Here is a 22,398-nt window from a genome sequence, read left to right as displayed (position 1 = left end):
TTAGATAAATGTTTGCTCAAGATCACCGGGAATTCGTGGACCAATCGCTTTGATGATTTCAATTTCCAAAAACAGCTGTTTCATGTTCAACAGTTCTTATACAAGTGCATGCATTCTGTTTCTATCATTTAACTGTCACATATTTTTTTCCGATTTAGCCTATGAACATTTTTTTGTCCCCCTGTAAATCTTGCATCGTTTGTTTTATCAAAAATTTCACTTTTTTTTATTAATCACCATATTGTAGCAATCTGAAAAAATTTGACATTTTTGCTTTTTTTGTATATAGAGTATTTGTCAGCGTTAAATTCTCGAAATCGAACGAAAACTATTTTGGATTTTTCAAGCTTGAGTTGGGTTTTGGTAGATGTTCTGATTCCGATATAAAGGTTGTTTCTCTCAAATAAGCAAAAAATCTTTTATCGTTTTTTTGTTTGTTTTAAAGCAAATGAAACAGCTTTGGGATGGCGGAAAAAGCTCGTTTGCTCTCATTGCGTAATCAGACTAGTAAATATTTCAGGGCGATCGGGTATGAGGAAGTAGGATTTTTAGGACCTGCGGAGTATGGGGAAAATTGAGTCGCTTCATTTGCAACAGATCTGTTTCTCTTTACCAAAATTCTTCCAAAAAAACATTGCGCTCTAATGTTATAATCAACGTTTTCTCGAGAAGACAGCAGAGCAATAGTTAGTCCGATCTAAAACATCGAGCTTACTTCACATTTTGTTATTTTTACTCAAAGGTCTTTCTTCAAAAATCTTGCTTTTTTGATTTTTAATTACTCGCTATCTCCACAATTATGGCAAGTTTGATTCTCTACACTGCATAATTAAATAAACCTTTTAAAAGTTACGTTTTCATAGCTTAAACTTTAAGTAGACCCGTTGAGTTTCTCAAAAATTTGTCAGATAAATTTGACCTGAATCACAAAAATTGAGTAAAGGAACTCACCTATTATTTGCGTTAACTCCCAGGAGCTATACCAAATTCATTCTGCAGAAACAAAATTACTTCTGAAGTATTATTCCAAGTAGTTCTAATAAAGGAGTACCGATCTTGCATCCAAAAAATTTTTTGTAATAAAAGGCAAAACTCACGTCTTTCCATTCACCCTTTAGTTCCGCCTAGTTTCGTTATGGAACCCAGCTTGTCTAATTGTTGTTTATAGAAGCCAAAAAAGTGCTTAATTACAGAAAAAACTGTCAGTTTTTAGTGATAAAATGTCTTTGCTCCGACAATGTACAAAATTAAACATTCGGTAAATCCTTTTCCTTCACTCTCAAATTGCTTTCCTTGTTCACAAAAAAGTTTTGTTAGTAACCATTTTATTTTATCGGCTTTCTTTTTAGCCATGCTGTGGATAATCATTCGTAGCAAACAAATACTCTTCTTTTTTTGAAAGAATGCAAAAAATGGTCGTCAAATCCTTCCAAACCATTTTTTCCCTTGTTATGCAATTTTTCCTGGTTAACATACCCATTGTATCCTTCCTGAAAGCACTAAATGTGTTAGCGGCTCAAAAGGAATAGAAACACATTTCTATTATACCGAAATGGCTTTTATATGTGCAATTTCGTGGTTTGGGGGATTTATATATATATATATATATATATATATATATATATATATATATATATAGCACTCAGTCAACCAATTTTTTTTGAACAAAAAACACTGGCTGAAAACAAGCTCACAATGCAGACAATCCTTATCCGACAACCCTAACTCTGGCTAATGATAACTTAATTCCGAAAATTGCAAACAAACTGACCATCTGCTTCCATTTGTTTTTGTCATTCAGATCATAAGCACTTCACTAATAACAGCAGACTTTTTGATTCAATTATGAGCTTCTACTTTAATGCTTCGCATAAAAACATAAAGTCTTAAAAACTAAAGCCTCGTCAGATTAGACTTACTAGCTCTCACATCACACAGTTCAATTTTATCACCTTTATCAACTCTTCTGTCTTCCTCTGATGCTTGAAGGAATGTCCGTCTCCAGCCTAATTCTTTGACATTTTCATCCATTTGCTCCACACTCGCCAGGACAACTGACACTCCTAATCAAGTTTTTTTCACTCCTCTTTGCGACTAACACTTTGTTTTCTAACCAACACCCTGCCCAACTCAGGGTACTCCAATTCCAGACTTCTATGATTGTCACTTGCCCTCAACAATTTTGGAGACGAATTTACGACACCCCCTCCTACATCGTACCATCTGTTCTTGGCCTTATAATCTCATCGACAACTGATTTCGATCAGAACCTGTTGCTCTTTTGGTTTCAGTATCTGACTACTGCTCCCTCTCACTATCTTGCCTCGAATAAGATTTCTCATAGTGTTCTATCAATACGTTCTCTCCAACATTGAAAGCAGAAGCGACTTTTCCATCAGTCGGCATTTTCAGCTCCAGATCACTTGCTTTTTGGAGCTGAAAATGACATGTTTTCACCGATCTGCCACGTTCTGCAACACTTCACACTCCGATTCGCTATCTGAACTTTTTTTGGAAAATAGTCTTTTTCTGCAGTAGAAACTTTGCTTTGCCCCACCTTCTGTGACTGCTCAATCCCGCTTTGTACAGTTCGCTCGCTCTGAGGAATATCATCTTTTGAAGCATGGGTGGAACTCACTTTCGGATTTATCTTGTCTGAGTGGATTAATTGGGGTAATTTTCCCTTCTGAAATTACAGACTCTTTCATCTGCAAATCAATTAAAACAAAAACCTCTTGAAACAAGTCACAGCTAAGCTTATCTGGGCGTGCAACTAGGCGTTCAGGTATTGCTCTTTTGTCAGGAGTCCATCAAGAGGATCCTATTAGTTTTCATCAGCAAAAAGTAACATGTCGTATTATTTTGTCCCAACGTATAAGTACAATCGTGGGCGCAGAATGTTGTGATTTAGTTTTTCTTAACTAATTGTTTGCTCAAGATCACCGGAATTTCGTGGACGAATCGCTTTGATGATTTCAATTTCCGAAAACAGCTGTTTCATGTTCAGCAGTTCTTATACAAGTGCATGCATTTTTTTCTATCATTTTTTCTATCACATTTCTATAACATTTTGTTCTGATTTAGCCTATGAACGTTTTTCGTCCCCCTTTAAATCTTGCATCGTTTGTTTTATCAAAAATTTCACTTTTTTTTTATTAAAATCACAATATTGTATGAATCAGAAAAAATTTGATATTTTTTCTTTTTTCGTGTATAAAGTATTTGTCAGCGTTAAATTCTCGAAATCGAACAAAAACTGTTTTGGTTTTTTCAAGCTTGAGTTGGGTTTTGGTAGATATTCTGATTCCGATATAAAGGTTGTTTCTCTGAAATAAGCAAAAAATCATTTATCGTTTTTTGTTTGTTTTAAAGCAAATGAAACAGCTTTGGGATGGCGGAAAAAGCTCGTTTGCTCTCATTGCGTAATCAGACTAGTAAATATTTCAGGGCGATCGGGTTTGAGGAAGTAGGATTTTTAGGACTTGCGGAGTATGGGGAAAATTGAGTCGCTTGATTTGCAACAGATCTGTTTCTCTTTACCAAAATTCTTCCAAAAAAACATTGCGCTCTAATGTTATAATCAACGTTTTCTCGAGAAGACAGCAGAGCAATAGTTAGTCCGATCTAAAACATCGAGCTTACGTCACATTTTGTTATTTTTACTCAAAGGTCTTTCTTCAAAAATCTTGCTTTTTTGATTTTTAATTACTCGCTATCTCCACAATTATGGCAAGTTTGATTCTCTACACTGCATAATTAAATAAACCTTTTAAAAGTTACGTTTTCATAGCTTAAACTTTAAGTAGACCCGTTGAGTTTCTCAAAAATTTGTCTGATAAATTTGACCTGAATCACAAAAATTGAGTAAAGGAACTCACCTATTATTTGCGTTAACTCCCAGGAGCTATACCAAATTCGTTCTGCAGAAACAAAATTACTTCTGAAGTATTATTCCAACTAGTTCTCCTAATAAAGGAGTACCGATCTTGCATCCAAAAATTTTTTTTAATAAAAGGCAAAACTCACGTCTTTCCATTCACCCTTTAGTTCCGCCTAATTTCGTTATGGAACCCAGCCTGTCTAATTATTGTTTATAGAAGCCAAAAAAGTGCTTAATTACATTAAAAAACTGTCAGTTTTTAGTGATAAAATGTCTTTGCTCCGACAATGTACAAAATTAAACATTCGGTAAATCCTTTTCCTTCACTCTCAATTTGCTTTCCTTGTTCACAAAAAAGTTTTGTTAGTAAAAATTTTAATTTTTCGGCTTTCTTTTTAGCCATGCTGTGGATAATCATTCGTAGCAAACAAATACTCTTCTTTTTTGAAAGAATGCAAAAAATGGTCGTCCAAACCACTTTTTCCCCTGTTATGCAATTTTTCCTGGTTAACATACCCATTATATCCTTTCTGAAAGCACTAAATGTGTTAGCGGCTCAAAAGGAATAGAAACACATTTCTATTATACCGAAATGGCTTTTATATGTGCAATTTGGTGGTTTGGGGGAGTTTTTATATATATATATATATATATATATATATATATATATAGCACTCAGTCAACCAATTTTTTTTGAACAAAAAACACTGGCTGAAAACAAGCTCACAATGCAGACAATCCTTATCCGACAACCCTAACTCTGGCTAATGATAACTTAATTCCGAAAATTGCAAACAAACTGACCATCTGCTTCCATTTGTTTTTGTCATTCAGATCATAAGCACTTCACTAATAACAGCAGAATTATTGATTCAATTATGAGCTTCTACTTTAATGCTTCGCATAAAAACATAAAGTCTTAAAAACTAAAGCCTCGTCAGATTAGACTTACTAGCTCTCACATCACACAGTTCAATTTTACCACCTTTATCAACTCTTCTGTCTTCCTCTGATGCTTGAAGGGATGTCCGTTTCCAGCCTAATTCTTTGACATTTTCATCCATTTTCTCCACACTCGCCAGGACAACTGACACTCCAAATTCAGTTTTTTAACTCCTCTTTGCGACTAATACTTTGTTTTCCAACCAGCATCCTGCACAACTCAGGGTATTCCAATTCGAGACTTCTATGATTGTCACTTGCCCTCAACAATTTTGGAGACGAATTTACGACACCCCCTCCTATATTGTACTATCTGTTCTTGGCCGTATAATCTCATCGACAACTGATTTCGATCAGAACCTGTTGCTCTTTTGGTTTCAAAATCTGACTACTGCTCCCTATCACTATCTTGCCTCGAATAAGATTTCTCAAAGTGTTCTATCAATACGTTCTCTCCAACATTGAATGCAGAAGCGACTTTTCCATCAGTCGGCATTTTCAGCTCCAGATCACTTGCTTTTGGAGCTGAAAATGACATGTTTTCACCGATCTGCCACGTTCTGCAACACTTCACACTCCGATTCGCTATCTGAACTTTTATGGGAAAAAAGTCTTTTTCTGCAGTAGAAACTTTGTTTCGCCCCACCTTCTGTGACTGCTCAATCCCGCTTTGTACAATTCTCTTGCTCTGAGGAATATCATCTTTTGAAGCATGGGTGGAACTCACTTTCGGATTTATCTCGTCTGAGTGGATTAATTGGGGCAATTTTCCCCTCTGAAATTACAGACTCTTCTATCTGGAAATCAATTAAACCAACAACCTCTTGAAACAAGTCACAGCTATGCTTATCTGGGCGTGCAACTAGGCGTTCAGGTGTCTCTCTTTTGCCATGAGTCCATCAAGAGGATCCATGTCCGCAGTTGATTCAGTAGTCAACACTATGTATTTATTTCAGCAATGATTTTCCTTCATTTGGGACAATTCGATAGTTTCTATCGCTAGCTGCTTACGAGAAGTGCCAAAACAAGTTCCATGTTCCTGCGTAATATCACGGATACTTCAAAGACTCTGCAGAATTTGAGAGTTCAATTTTTTGCTATTTGCTGCCGGTCGCTTCTTCTCTCCATCTCTTGCTGAAAAAAGTCTTTGGCCAAGTTCTCGGCAGTAGTGGCAATTTCCTCTTTGCACTCTATTTCAATGTCAAAACTGTCCAACGTTGAAGCCATGCTTTCACAACTCTTGATAGCTTCCCCAAGCGTATCTCGTTCAGAAATTACAGAACTTTCCTGTGAGTTCTCAGCTTTTGCTGCCAATTATTTTTAGGCTCAAATCAAGTCGGTCGATCTGTCGTTTCCGACCCAGTGCTGCTTGACTCTTGTTGTAATTTTGTCGCAATCGAGATGACGTCAAACGCATTTCCTGCTTCCGAAGCAATTTCATTTAATTTCATTTACAAAATTAGGGCAAGCAAGAACCGGCGGAGATGTGTTCATGAGCTATCAAAGTTTTTCAGCACTGTTTTTCAACAGATTTTATGTTTTCGATAATGACTGAAAATTTGCAGATTAAATTCTCTGCTCACCAAAGTTTGGAAAGTACACGTTGTCGTCCTGCGTATAACAGAATCATCTCCATTGTCGCTCCCAAAGTATTTTTTGTCTTCGCTAAACTCGTCGTCACAGAAGATCGTCTTTTTTCTCAAATTTTTAGTTTCCTTGAGTTCTTCAATTCTTTTGTTCTTTAACATTGAAACGCTTGCCAATATCCCATCCACTAACAATGCATCGATCCAACTTTTGCTAGAACTTTGCGGCTTTATTATTTCTGTGGCACTGCACTCTATTAATTCTCCAGCTAAATGAAAATAATTAATTCAATTGCTTCAATGATTGATTCTGAAACAGCCTCAAACATAGCCAATTGTCGGTCCTCTTTGAATTGATCTCTTGACTTTCGCCGCTGACATCCGGCTTCTCTTCGAGCACGGCATTTACTCCAAATCCAAAAGTTCTAATGGCGGACCAACGTTAACCGAAGAATTCTTTGTCACGTCAGAAACAAATGACAAAATTGGTTGTTACTCGAACACTTTCATTTTTTTATTTTCCAGTCCGCTCCTGGCGCGGTAACACCTCTCTGACAACACCGCCACTTTAAAACGCTGGTTTTACAATTTAACACTGTGAAGCCGCTTTCTTAAATTCATCTCTTTCTATCAAGTATCTCCGAAACCCATCCTTATTAAACAGTGGGCTTTTGGACAGTCTCGTGTCTTAGACGTAAAAAGTTTTTTGAAAAGACCAAGCACGATTATTTCGATCGGATTTCTATTATTTGCTTGACAAGTAATTCAAAGCATCAATTTCCCAATCTCACAAATTCTCTGGCAAACATCTTTTCTTCTTCTGTTCACATGAACACTCTATAAACATCTAATTAGTACTCACACCTTTCCTCCCAATTTTCAAACCAACACGAAGTAAAACGTTTTGTAAACCCAAATAATGCCATTGTTCTGCAAAATGCTTCACTCTACTCTTTCTCTCGTAGCTGTCTCTGTAACGTACTTTTCCCTATATGCTCGGGTACTTCCACCACTACGCTCAATTAGAATCTTCCTCCCGAGAAAAATTGCTGACTGTTTTCCAAAATAACCGTTCCTCGGAAACAATCGTCTCCGCTGCTCATATTCCCGAAGATTTTATCTCCCTGCAGGTCTTACAAAGTTTTCTTGAATATCCTCAGCGTGTTCCTTCGACTGATCTATCGATGTGATTGCCAGTTTTGTGTATTTGGTGTCAGTCTCTCAGAAATCTGTCCACACTCGTGTCGTCTTCAATTTATGCTAGACAAATACTCTTGTAACAAGAGAGCCCACCCAGGAGGCCTACTGTAGAATTTTGTATTGATGTTGTTAGAAGGCTTCTAGCTGTGGTCAAACAAGCGCCCAAAACGCTATCAAAATTCCAAAGGATTTGTTTCCTGGTTCCTCTTGTTGTAGTGAGTGTACTGTTTTGTCCCCAAAAATATTGCTCTCTCGGCTGCTTGATAACTTCACTCTAGATAATTGTGTTGATAATAAAGTTATGTATTACAAAGAACAAATGTTTTTAACGCAGAGTCAAATAATTGAGTAAATTCATTATTCAATAGGAGTTTTTCTATTAAAACTAATTAATTGTCCATACTAATTCCAGCCAATTCAAGTACTCTATCCACAAAAATTCGAAATCAGTCACTTTACTTCTTAACCCAATTAATTCTAAGAAGTTGTTTTTTCCCGGTAGCTGTTTTGTCGCCCTGATACCTGTTATCAACTCAACAATCAATCTCGAATAACCTTGTAGTCGCTCTTACTGCAACTTATGAAATTATTTTCTCCGACAAAGAACTCAATCAAAAATTACATTTTTTTCTTCCTATGAACCAATCAATCCAATTGAGTTTTCTCTATCTCAATTTTGGCCGACGAACCGCTGTTTTCAGCCTCGTAAGCCTCTCTTTGAGCGTTTTTCTATTGCCGAAGGGTACACAAATTTTTCAATTTTTATCAGCAACAAAAAACGTGTCGTCTCATTTGGAAATTTTCGATCCAACGTATTTATGCAATGGTGCTCGTAGAGTTCTGATCAAGGGCTGTATTTTATCTCAGTTTAATGCTTGCTCTAGATGACCGGAATTCCGTGCAGAACTCGCTTTGATAATTTCAAGATCCAACAAAATTATGTTTCATAAACAACACTTCTTATACAAGTACATGCATTCTGTTTTCTGTTTTCATCATTTTTCGGTTACTGGTTGTTCTTTGATTTAACATATGCATTTTTTCCCCACTGAATCTAGGAGGTTTTCTTAACCAGTTTTAACTATTTTTTCATAATCAGGATAATGGAAAAAATAGGGAAGACTTAGATCTTTCTGCCTTTTACTTTGTAGAATATTCGTCGGCGTTAAAACTATAAAATTGAACGATTGTTAATTTGCACTCTTGTGGTTTTGGTAGTAGTGTTTTGACTCTGGTTGTAGTGTTCATTCTGGCAAACAAACAAAGAAATCAGTATCGCCTCTTCTTTTTTAAAAAGCAAAACAAACAGCTTTCGGATAAAGAAAAAAAGGTTGTTTTTTTATTGCGCAGGCAATTGCTATCGTAGACAGTATTGAAAATTTCAGTGTGATTGGGGTTGAGAAAGTGGGGTATTGAGAACTTGCGGGGAGGGGGGGTTGTGAAAATTGAGACGCTTGATTTTCAACAGATCATTTTTTCTCTTCCGAAAATCTTCCAACCAAACTTTGCGATGCACTTATCAATCTATTCTCAAGAGGACATCGAATCAACAGTTGATCCAATTGCAGACATCAAATTCAGTTCTTAACCCGTTGCTTCCACCCAAAACTTATTTTTCGATTGTATTGATTTGCCATTACTTACTATTTCTACTAGTATGGCAATTTTGACTATCTCCACTGTATGACCAAATAAACTCTTTATGTTTTTCGGCTTTAGTTTCAATTAGACCCGCTGATTTTCACAAAAATTCCTCTGATAAACTCGACCTGAATGACAAATATAAAATTGAATATAAGAGCTCAAACAATTATTTGCGTTAGCTCCCAAGGTCTATACCAAATTACTCCTGCATATACAAAATCACTTCTGTAACAAACCCAATTATTTCTTCTAACGAAGGAATACTGAGCTTGGATCCAAAAAAATTACTGAGATAAAACGCAAACATTTCTTCAATTCACTTTCGTTTTCATTTCAGCTCTTCATGGATGTCCCTTAAACCACCCTTTTGCTCTGCTTAATTTGGTTTTAAAACCCAACTCATTTGGTTGTTGTGCATAGAAAAAAAGATTTACTGAATTACATTAAAAATTATCAATTTTTAATGATTAAACTCTTTTCTGCGTAAATGCGAAGATTCAAAAAAACAAAAGGTAAAAGTTTTTTTCAACCAGAATTTGCTTGGCTTTTTCTCACAATAAAGTTTGAGACCAAAACTTTTATCTGCTATTATTTTAAATCGTTTCCTTTTTTACATGCTGTGGGTGATCGTTTGGAGTAAACAAATATTCTTTTTATTGGAAAAAGACAAAAAAAAATTGTTGAAAAATCCTTCAGAGCTTATGTTTTGGTTTTTTTCATGCAGTAATTTTTCCTATTTAGATACCTATTATATCCTTCCTGAAACATTAAACACTAAACATAAACTTTTAGCCGCTTATAAAAAAATACATGCTTATTTTTATCATACCGAAATGGCTTTAAGGTGCGCAATTTTGTTGTTTGGGGAATGCATAAACAAATATCATTTCTTTCCCAGGCTCTTCCATTCTTCTCTTTTCTGCTGTAATCATACTTTGTTTCTTTCGTTTAATTGCGTCTGAGTTTTGTTCTGACTATTTCTGACAATTTGATCACTTTGCGAAGTTAGTCTCTACTTTGTTTTCTTAAGAAATAAAGCTGCATTTCACTCCAAATTTTTTCGCTCAAGTTTGCTCCTTTCGTAGTCAATATGCTTAGCCCCTAAATAAGATTAGCCCCTAAACTCCGCAAACTAATGAACTACCCAATATCGAATCTTCAATGTCATGTGTTCTCAGCGACTTCTTATTAAATTTTCCCCAGAATGAATACCCTTAGATATATAAAAAGGGTGCTGTTTTTATTAATGTTCACAGTTAAGCCATTAAAACGAACTGAGGAAGAAAGTTACAACACTAATTGTTGCCCAGACATTTGTTGAAAAATAAATTAAGCAGTGAACACTAAATCAATCTAAAAATTTTAGTTTTGCTTTTGGAACACCTTTCCTACCGTTTGAAGTTTAGTACCCAACTGTCAGGTCACTTTCATGTTATATGCTGCAAAAAATGACGTTTTCAGTCTTAAACATCAGGTTGGTCAATTTTTGCTAACTAAGTTTTCCTAAGATGAATAAAATTTGAGGGAACTCAATCACTATGTGGTTTCATAATCAATACCATGTTCAGAAAATCTGTATCAATTTACAAAAATACATAGTTTTTAGAACCCAGTTGAGTTTTGCGAATCAAATGTGCTTGTTGAGCCCTGAAATGTTGTGCAACTGCTAGAATAGATAAAGAAGATTGATGATGATCATTTTCGTATCTGAAAGGAGAGAATTACCACTTGCGGACATTAAGAAAGGCTGGTTTTGACTAAACCAGATAACTTGTGAATTTAAAAAATCTGTAGCCTGATGCTAGTATTTTCTTAAAGCAGGGGGAAAAAGATTCAAGGGCCACAATTCGGATAATTCGCGGAACCTCCAGCAACACAACTTTGCGTGCTCCCAGTAGTTATCTTTTAATGTTTAAGTGTAAGTTTTTATCAATAAATGGATACTATGGTTGCCGCTATTTTTGCTATGCTGAAATTCATGATTTTTGTTATGCTTTTTACCTGTTTTCACTTAAATCCGGATCACCAGTTTATTTTTTACAAAGCGAATTCTATTATTTGCCAGATAACTATGAGTGCTGTTTTTGTTCACATCTGCTCACAAAAAGTTTTTAAGTTTCACTCATAATATTATTAGGGGTTATTGGGTAAATTTTTGAGGTTTTTTTCTAAATTTTTAAACTGAGTTACCTTTACAGCTAATTAATTATTACATGAATTTTTTGACCACATTATACTTGAAGGTAACATTTTTTGCTATCGTTAGAAAAACTTCCTTTTTTAAATATTGGTCACAAAATATTACTGTGTCGTAGACTGGTCTTTCCAAAACCTACACTAATCTTATTAGAGAACGTTGAAAATCCTTTAATTTTTCGACTGACAAACAGATTGTTCAGCAAGAACAACGTTTCCTAATACTATTTCTTGTTACTCGTTTTAATACTGTTTTCTGATTGGCTAAATGCTTCATAATGCACTCAACAAACTGCCCATTTTTCGAAATAGGAAATGAACATTAACTTTATTATGCTCAGAAATAGCATTCAACCGAAATGGAAAAATTATGTTTTTTTTTCTAGGGAAAAATGATAACACGTTTGGTTGTGATAGATGGCACCTAAACATGACCATTCGCAGAACTTACCCCCACATATCATTGAATTCATGAATACATACAAGATTACCGTTCGTCCGAAAAGCTCTAAATCCAGAATTGAATTATATTGATGTATACATGATTTATGAGAAAAATTATATTTTATTTTAATTTGGTGCAAGTTTTGTTTCACCTTTAAGGTCATATACTGAGTTTACTTGTTTAAAAAACATACATATGAACGTACAACTGCTCGATAATTGTCAAACTCAGGCAGGTAGTTGTGAAAAACTTTGGTGTTTTAGATACTGAACTGAGTGGCTTGACGGATGGTGAAACTGTCGATATTCAACTAGTGACGTATCGTGGTATCTCAGACCACAGAACAATTTTTATAGGTCAAAGTAAGTAATTCACTACATTGAGATGATATTCCACACCTAGCACAAAGTCCGTTTCAGTACTGAGCAAGTCTGGTGGCAAATATTGCATCAGTACTGTTGGCCATGACACACAATTTACATATCAGTCTGGTGCAATTATTCACCAAGACTTGACAAGTCTTAATCCATGTGCCAGCCAGGGTTTTCAAATCGTCTCATAGAGTTGGGAAAACAAGCCGGGAAAAGCTAGCCAAAAAAAGTATTTTCCTGTCAGTGATATCTTTTCGCAATTGTAGTTCTCAAGATGTTCCCAAATGGAGTTTGGCTTAAATGACCAGACAATCATAAACTTACACTAGCCTGATCGTTCATATAATAAAATCTGGAAATGGCTGAATATCGTCTACTGGATAAGGTTCTGATCATTATTAATGTAAATTGGGATCATTTTCAAATCTCTAAAGCTATTTTAGGCGCTCTGTTTAAATCCCTAGCCTCCATGAATTTACCAAAATAGTCTCTTTTACAGTAATTTTCCATAAGTTTTACGTAGTGATCAACTTTTTTGTCAATTTAAATCAAATTCAATGAATAGCGATTTGATTAATCTTAAGCATTTTTGTAAACAGAGCGAATATGTTTTTCTTAAATTCACACCTTACATTGCTTATTCCTAATTAATTGCTCTCAAACAAAACTCGCAACAATCATTTAAGTTCTATGGTCTTTTTTATGAAATATTTCGACTTAACCATTTTTCGTTTGCAACATTTTATTCTCAAAAAACAGGATACACAGGTTAAACCCAGGTGTCAGTAAGTGGCTTAGCAGCTCTATTAGAGCCTTACGCTTTAATGGTCTCTAAGTTTTTAAGTATGCGATTCACCAAAACTGTTTTGAAGAGACGATTTCATAGCGTGAAAGGCGTTTCTTAATCTTTGAATTTCGACCGACCGATCACCCCCCCCCCCCAGTCAACCCAACACTTCTCCACATGGCGATTTGGACTCCAACTTCGGGCTACCCTCTCCCTTCGTCCACCCCCTCCCCTGTGACCCCAACTCCCCTCACCTCTTAATGCTAGAATCCCTATGCGCCAGCTGGCCATCACCAAAGCCCACCGTTTGCTGGTCGGTTGAGAGCCATTCGCCCGACGTTAGTCGGTTATGTTTAGAGAATAGAAGAGCTTAGTACGTCTGTTTTGCTTATTTCGCGCCTAATGCTAAAGTTTTCAGTTTTCAGAGCATTTAGCTGTTGATGAGAAACTGGTTCCAGCAGAAACAGTAGTTTTTTGACAATTTCAGTTTAGTGAAATTTTTAAAATTTTAAAATTCTCTTCGAGATGTAACTAATGGCAAACAATCAACATTTAAAGGGCGCAGCTTCATATTTTGATACGACTATAAACAATTTGTGCAGGTCATCTAGGGTGGTTTTTGCTAAAAAACTGTCAAATTTTGTGTCATTTTTTTCAGCGAATTTTAATTTTCTCGGGGTTATGCTATTTCAGTTGAGAGAAATTTCTTTGTCAAATTGTGCAGTACGTGGACTCATTTTTGATTATTGTTGTTTGTTTCTTTTATCAACATTTTAAAATGATCGACATTTTTCAACAATACGGTAAAATCTTGGAAGAACCATACTTTTGTGTTGTTTTTACAGATGCTGAGGGAAGACTTAGCGCAGTTCTGATTACTCCTCGTCAAAACTCGGTTCAAGTTTTCTGGACTACTCTTCCCTCCGATGTTGCTTCGAATGTCTCTGCAATAAGTATTGAGCTAACACTGAAACCTCAGCCAGTTCATAATCGGTTCTTCTCAACCAATGAGGTGATAACACGTACAATGGAGTTAACAAATCCTGGAACTTTTGATGACTTTGTTACGATTGGCGATTTGGTCAGGGGAGTCGAGTATGAAGTAGCCGTAAAAGTAATTGGACAGGGAGGGGACGAAATGACCTCGTTGGCTACAAATGTGAACTTCAACACAGGTGAGTGCGGGTAATTTTTGAACCTCTGATTTGTTGGTGTCACAGTTGCGATGAGAAATGTTTTTTATGGGTCGGACATAAATGCCAGAGCATCAGACAAATGCAAGAAGCTCCAACTCAAATATTTTTGTACGAGATAACAGAAAAAGCTGAGTAAAACTGAGAACCTTAACACGACTTTGCAAACATCTTCACAAAATTTAATTATAAATAACCCGGTTCCGACTGTGGCCAAACGACGTGAAATAATCTTTTTGTAAGTTAGTCTATTGTTTTTGCAGATCCGCTCCAGCTTTCCATTGATGAAAATGTGTTGAGGCTTGGGTACGACAGAAATTCCGGGCTAAAGTTGCAAGGCATTTTGACCAAGTTTACCCTTGCCCAGCAAATGCGAGCAAAAGCAACACTTCTTCAAGAAAAGACGTCCCTAATTGAAGGTGAGATAATTTTTAATTAAAGTATACAATAACAGCAGTTAATGAAAAAAGTTTTAAAGTCATTACGGATTGATTTGTACCATTTCTCTTTTCGAATCGCAGTTTTGATACGACTTTGATACGGAAAGGTTCATGATTATTAAATTTATAATATGGCCAATCAAATTAGGATAGATATGTACCTGCAACGGGTAAAAACTGACCAAGTGATTATAATAAGTAATAAGTGTGACCAAATTGTAAACAGTTAGCTGGTAAAGAGTCTTTGTTTAGAATAACCCCGCAGAGGTGTAACTAGTAGTCTCGTTCAAGTTCGACAGAGCTTGTAACTAAATTCCGTTTCACTCTGTAAAAAAATGGCTGTTGAAGGAATTTTACGGAATTGGGTTGCCATCGTAATTTAAGCTGTACCCTAATTTTGGCCTAGAATTTATGAAACCATCTTATAATTCGAGGTGGGGGGTATATTGAAATAAATTACATGGTCGCGGCGAATCCTGGTTAAAAGTCGAGGCCAATTATTTGCATGATTCGAGACAATTTTAAAAAAAAACAAAAAGGGAACTATCATTTGATGGCACACTCTAACTGTGGCGTCTAATAATTGTTTTTGTTTCCGCAGAATTTTTGCGAAATGGTAATCAAACTATTTTTTCGAACATTAGACTACAAAGGATGAAGCCTGCTTTTCAAAATTGAAGATATCCGCAATTCGCTTGGGCCAAAGAAGCTGATTTCAATTTATGAATGCTTCTGTAATCTTATTCACATACTGATAAGTTCTTAAGTGTACATTGCTTTCTTACCATTTCGTTTATTCTAATGCATATTAGAGCAAATTAACAAAGTTTTTGTTCCCATCCCTTTTGTGGGGGGAACTATATACTCAAATGGGTTTTTTTGTTCGGACAATTTTGGCCGATCAAACTATTAATCGTAGAGAAATTTAAGTAGTATCATTAAAAAACTTGTCCAGCGTAAAATTCGAACTTAGAATAATTTTTTCGATTTTCGTTTTTTTCGAGGTGTCATCGAGATGTAAAATTGTGTGTGAACATGTGGTATTTGGTATGATTTTGTTCACTTTTAGAGGAAATCGCAAATCTAATGTGTTCAATTAGCAGTGAACTGCTAATTGCGATTTCTTAGGTGGTAGTTTACACCACCTTTTAAACCGCAATTTCAATTTGGTTTGCTTTCGGTTTTGGTATTTTCGTTGGTTTCTTGTGGTTTATAATGGGTGCTTGTCTGGAGGAGGGAGGCAGGGAGGTTGGTTTGGATGGAATACTTGGTTGTGGAGTTTCTTGGATGTTTGTTATGCTTTGTGGAAGAACGGAGGTGGCGTGGGGGTGACAGGAAGGGTGTTTTAGAGGGAGTTTGGGTGAGAGGGAGAGAGTGAAGGAGTAGGGTCTTTAGAGAAGAGGAACGAAGGAAAAGACAAAGAGAAGAGAAAAAGAAGAATGAAAGAAAGATTTTGTTCACTTTTAGAGGAACTTTTGTTCAAAGTACGATTCTTTCTATTAAAATAATAATTTAAAATTTCATCTTACTTTACAAAACTTTGTTTTCTCAATAGTCGAAAGGCAATAAAAATGCTAGATATCGTCGCATAGGAAATTTTTACTATTAAAAAAATTGGTTTTTATTTGAGAGCTGTTTTTTAATTTTAAGGCCCCCACCCTCCATTCCTTCTTCCCCTCCCCCTGATGTACACGCTTTTTATACTATTTCTCTTTCTCTTAGTTAACCCTACACTAACTTCCCTCAAGTGCCAACTTTCCACTGGCAATCAACCTCTCCCTTGAGAGCAAGTCAACCGGCGGTAGTAGCTTGTTTTTTCTCAACTATACCAATATTAATTATATTTATGCCCTAACTATTCGATGACAAATTTGTTGACTGTCGTTTTTTGTCTCAAAAAACTACTTTTGGTATTGCAGAAAAATTTGTAATTTGAAATTGACCGATTCAGTTTGTTGCTTCCCGAATGTTTTCAAATTTCGTTTACAATGCATTTTCTTAATTGACAAGATCATGTGCTACCTCAATTCTGAAGCAAGGGCAATACATAGAAAGACAGTAGCTCGAAGGCAGGTTGCGATTGAAAAAATTACTCGAGTTCAATCGGCCAATCAGATTTAGAGACTCGGAAACAATGCATCGTAAAAATCTGAAGTTAATCTTAGTCCTCGTATTTTTCTGCGGCTAAAAGCGACCCTGAAAGTCAAAAACTTTTAAAGTCAGTGCTTTTTGTTCCGATACCTTTTGTGGAGGGAATTATATAATCAAATGGGGTTTTTTTGTTCAGACAATTTTGGCCGATCAAACTATTAATTGTAGAGAAACTTAAGTAGTATCATTAAAAAACTTGTCCGGCGTAAAATTCGAATTTAAAATAATTTTTTCGATTTTCGTTTTTTTCGAGGTGTCATCGAGGTGTAAAACAATTAGTGAACATGTGATATTTGGTATGATTTTGTTCACTTTTAGAAGAATTTTTGTTCAAAGTAGGATTTTTTCTATTAAAATAATAATTTAAGATTCCATTTTACTTTACAAAACTTTGTTTTCTCAATAGACGAAAGGCAATAAAAAGGCTAGATATTGTCGCATAGGAAATTTTCACTATAAAAAAATTGATTTCCATTTGAGAGATGTTTTTTAAAAACCTTTTCATTTTTTTGATTTTTCTTCAGTCACTTAGAGATTAGTTTTTTCACATATCCAGGTTTCTTTAAGTACCAATTCCATATACACTCAAATGATGCTCAATGAACAAAAAAATAAATTGAAGGAATAGCTCAAGTTTTTTACGGCTTCGTCTCTTAGTTTTCGTAAATTTTAATAAAATTTTGATTCTTTTTGCGTTTTCAAATTTTTTAATCCTATGGCAGCCGCGTTAAGTAAAAGTGCAATAGGTTTTGTTATGAGAATCAACTAAATCTATCTATTGCTTTGAGTGGACAAGTAATGGCTGTTAAGTCTTCAAAAACCGTTTTTCTAAAATATTTTTTAACCTTAACCGATCTTAAACGTTTTTCTGTACAAGTCAGTGTAAATAATGACAAACACGCTTTGCTTCTATTGCAACCAAATGTAAGCGACGAGTTTTTATAACTCTCAAAAAAATTTTGGATAATTTTACATTATTCTGGTTCGTTTTGAAACCTTATCGTATTTTCCTAATCTAAACAGTTCTCATCGACCTAGAGAAGGAGTTCAATTCATCATAGATAATAATTTTTGAGAAAAGCTTATGGTTTTTAGAGTTTCGACGCTTTAGTCTCGCACTTCTCCAACGAATTTTTTGGTTTTTGCCTTTATTTGTTGTCATTTTCATAGTCATAAGACTAATTGTGATAACTTATTGTTAAGCTATTAATGAAAAATATCACTGCCTTCCCATCATGGCAGAATTAGCGTATATTTTTCCGTTGAAAGCTATTAAATTTAATGCCTTTGAAACTAGGGTTTTCTCAAAACCTTGTGGTTTCAGTACATTTGTTCATATTTTTTTGTTTTTTAAGACTTACAAGAAACCAATACAATGACAGCAATCTTGCAGTTATTGAGACGTTATTTGAAAATTAGAAAAAATTTTTGATTAGTTCATTTTTTAAAATGGTTTCGAAACTTCTCTCATTTTTCTGAACTTGCCGTTTGTGACTGTCTAATTTTCATTATGTAGTCGTAATTTTTTTTTTGAAAGTTGAGAACTCTCAGAAAGTATTCATTGAGGATTGATTCAATTTATTCAATACAATTTGTGTACGGCGAAAGGCCTTGAAGTTTCTGATAGTTGTTTTCTAACTTTGTTGAAACTATTCAGTTTTTGTTGTTTTTTGTCAACTTGTAACTTATTCACATCATTTAGTGGTCGCATCCGCCTCTTTGTTACGCCAACTTTAACTTGTTCATTGATATTATGTCGCAGTTGTTAATTTGTTTGCTGGACAATATGCGTTTCCATAAAGACTTTGTGAGTGGTCAGTATCCCTGTTTCTTTTTTGAGTTCTATTAGAAAATTCGCGTAATAACACTTCCGAAAGATTTTCAAATGAGGCCCAGTTGAGTATATTTAAAATTTCAGTATAGTTTTAATTGAACTAGAGTAAATAGCAAAAGAAATAAAAAAACATAATTTTCAGATAATAGCTAATGATTTTAATTAACTAAGTAGTTTGTGTTTTCGCATTTTTTTTGTTTTTTTTTAGTTATTCTGCATCTATTGTCCGTTTCTGTGGACGGCAAGTTTCCGAATAACGTTTTAATAAGTTTTATAGAGAATTTTTTGTTGAAAACTACTGGTGTTTAGGACATTTGGTATATTTTGTTTTGTTTTTGAGTTTGGCCTCAATATTTCTTCTTTTTGTCGAATTGTTACCTAGTCTCATTAAAGAAAAGTCCCATTTGCTTTGTAATTGTGAAAAAGGAAATTTGTATAGTCAAGGTTTTGTCTGATATTAATTTGACGTTGTTACTAGGTTCTTTTAACTTTAGATATTGAGTTTTTGCCCCACATAATCATGTGTTTTTACTTGTTTTGTTGTATGTTTTCTTTCTCGTAGTCTTACTAATGGTAGATCTCGTCAGCACTCTAATGAGGCATGGCATTGGGTAATTCAGTTAGTGGTTTTGGTTTGTAACAATTTCCTTAAACTAAAACATCTATTTTTGATTATCTCTTCATTTGAATGACAATTAAGTCAAAAATGTAAATGAGCTGGGGTCGGAACATCATGTGCAAACAAACATTAACGAGCCTCCTTGTTTTTAACAAATTGTTCTTTTTGCGAAAAAAATTTGTGCTTTGTATACTTGCTGGCAGCCTTAAACTTATTTATTTCATTATAGAAAGCATCTGTTCAATTGAGGAGTGCCTGAATAATGATGAGAGCAGGGAGTTTGAATTCACCTTCTTCCAATCAGAGACTGTTCAGCCAGGAACCCGATTCTCTGTTCAAATTGCTACTACAAGTGGACTATTTCAATCTGCTCAAATGTCAATTGACCATTTTGAGCGTGAGATAAAGTATTTAAAATTAGTAACTGTGAATTTTGAAAACAAAATGGACATTGACTGAAAACTGCACTAGTCGCTTGCAAGGGGCATTTCTACATTTAACGAGCGAACTCATTATTGAGTTTCGTCGCTTGTCTAAGTTTCGTTTAGTCTAAGTTTGCAATTGCCCATGACGCGAGAAAATTTTTACAAAAATGTCATTACATAGACTTCTGAGATCAGCAGAATGGCTGATTGAGCGATGATTGTTTATTTTGATGGCTATATTTTGTGATGAAAATTTTATCATCGCAAACCTTCTACTAAGCTGAGAGATAATTTAATGATCAATAGTAATTTAATGGTCGCAGTGTTTTACATAAAAACAGACTGCATTTGCAGAAAAATTCTTCTAATAACAGGACGCTCGAATTTCAAATACGGATGGAAATTTTCGATGGAACATTTTTATCAGCAGTGGATTTTTCAGCCGGAAACTCGCATTACCACTCGTATAAAAGAATCGCGTGAACTAATTAATGTTAATATGCATTCGAAAATCTCAAAAAGCTTTCGGTCGTGATTCAAATTTGGTAAAGCTGAACGCAGCTAAAATGAGCAGAGAGAAATTTGCGTCCAATTTACTTTTTGTTACCAGAACCGCTGCCGGTGTCAGATGTAAGAGTGACATACTTTGATATGAACACTGTGAAACTGCTATGGAACCCACCTTCCAAGGGATACTTCCGGGCATTCAAGATAATTGTGACTGATGAAACAGGCAGCAGTGATATTCATCTACGGTAGGAGTTCGCCGCTGGTTTCGAAAATAAAATCATCAACTGTGACAAGAAACATCGTAAATAATCAAAGCTTTTTTTTAAATACGCATCAGATGACACGTTTCCAAAATAGGATCTGAATATTAGGATATTAAAAGGATGAAAAATGAGAGACTGAAGATTTGACGAAAATCACGCAATTTAGATTGTAGTAAAAAAGGATCAAGTTAGTAAGATTTTTAAGTTGAGTACACTTCTCTGCTCAAAACAGTTACGGTTCAATGAGGGACGAAAAAGTAAAGTCTCCCCAGTTTTAACCGTTTATGATCGGAATGAATTGAAGTTTTAGACATTTCAGCCTTACAAATAAAGTATTTTTTTGTATTTTCCAAGACAAGGTTATGATAAAAAATTTTGGCATTAGTGTTAAAATTTATATTCATATTAATTTGTGTTGAGGGGTCTTAGAAGGTGCAAAAACGGTGAATGTACAAAAGCTTGATTCAAACCACCATCTCTCAGTTGCAAGCCTAGTGTGGTAGTAACCATCAGACCAACTCCTCCGAAGTTCTTGATTTTTGTGTCTCTTATAGCCCCCTCGATTGTTCTCTCTTGTTCCTCGCGGCTTGATGTATCAAGTATAAGTTGCAAAAAAAGTTTCCTCTCATGCTATACGTTACATTCTGAACTTTATTAGCCATCTTAGAACAGGAGCTAGCGCTCAGATCTCACAATTCGAAAGGTCTTGTTTGGTGGTTCAATCTTGTTTGCAACCCCGTTCTTTTACCCTTCGAATTAATTAAGACAGCCAGTGCAACTATTCATTGATCAAACCGAATAAATAAATAACTAACAGAAAATATAATACCTGTAAACTTTTACGGTAATACCTAATCAACTATAATCCAACCAGAACATTATGAATACAGTTCTATATAAAATACACTTAAGAACTACTCGGAGTACCGACTGTTATTTCTTAAACACAAAAAAACACCAAAAAAATTTGCGAATCAAACCAATTCCGCTACATTTATCTACCCGTTATGAACATCCAAAAATAGCCGCAAACTATCAGAGCGATCGATCGTTTTCTAGCTAGCAGTGCAACTTTTTCAAACACGCTGGAGTTATACCACGATCAGAGCCTACCACTCCAATTTACTGGCATAAAACACACGTTCGATTTCAGCAATTTTTCAGCTCAACTGCTCGGCAAAGGTTCCGCACGACGTTTATTGACGAACAACAGAGACTCTTGCTCAATTATATCAGCAAGCAATCCCAAACAATCAAGAACTAGTTCTTTCATGCTTAGCATTTTCTGCGCTGCACTTATAATTTACGCTGCTTTTATACTGAACTAAGCAAATGAATTGTTTGCTCAAACAAAAAAACCACCCTAGTGGCAAAAGGATTTCAACCCTCTTGATTGCTGTTGGCTGGTATAGTTCTTTCCAATTAAATTAAGGCCGTCATACAAGGGCTTGTTGAATGCCAAAACAAACTTAACAAACACCAATCAAATTGGCCGCTCATTCGACGTACATGCAAAATTCGGATTGATTGTGCGTTTCGGGCTTTTTGTTCACATATATTAATTCTTGTGGCAATGTTAGTGTGTCCGCAAACTTGATACAGGCTAACGGCCTAGTCACGTTGGGTGTTCGTATTTGTCAAAATAACTCACAATGGCCGATAACCTGTTATATGCTTAACTCTAAGCCCATAGGGTCTTTTGTTTATAATAGATGGTTTGTAGGGTACGGGTCTCATTCAACTTAATCATGTGTTAATATAGGTCCTCCACAATATGAAAGTTGATTCTAAGAAATCTCAAAATGACCGGTTTTGCAATTACCCTAAAGTTACCACTTTTTCAATCAAAAGTTTTAGTGGTTTTCCAACCACTAAATCTCTTACTGCCAATGCTTGTGTACCAAGAACTTAG

The 22,398-nt window shown here is 35.2% G+C and overlaps 1 protein-coding gene across 1 annotated transcript in view; it reads left to right on the top strand.

Annotated features, from left to right (window-relative positions):
• Positions 1-20,476, top strand: part of LOC142355758 (uncharacterized) — a 33,498-nt gene extending 13,022 nt beyond the window's left edge. The window contains exons 3-7 of the mRNA XM_075407826.1: positions 12,157-12,255; positions 13,897-14,226; positions 14,508-14,663; positions 19,518-19,685; positions 20,324-20,476. Coding sequence (XP_075263941.1) covers positions 12,157-12,255; positions 13,897-14,226; positions 14,508-14,663; positions 19,518-19,685; positions 20,324-20,472 — 902 coding nt within the window. The 3' untranslated portion in view covers positions 20,473-20,476. The remainder of the gene's footprint in view (positions 1-12,156; positions 12,256-13,896; positions 14,227-14,507; positions 14,664-19,517; positions 19,686-20,323) is intronic.
• Positions 20,477-22,398: the final 1,922 nt, after the last annotated feature.

This window comes from Convolutriloba macropyga, unplaced genomic scaffold, assembly GCF_964194025.1.
Source record: "Convolutriloba macropyga unplaced genomic scaffold, txConMacr16.3 SCAFFOLD_1643, whole genome shotgun sequence".
NCBI classification, from domain to species: Eukaryota; Metazoa; Xenacoelomorpha; order Acoela; family Convolutidae; genus Convolutriloba; species Convolutriloba macropyga.
The sequence above is the reverse complement of the archived record's forward strand: the minus strand, read 5'-3'. Positions and strand labels throughout refer to the sequence as shown.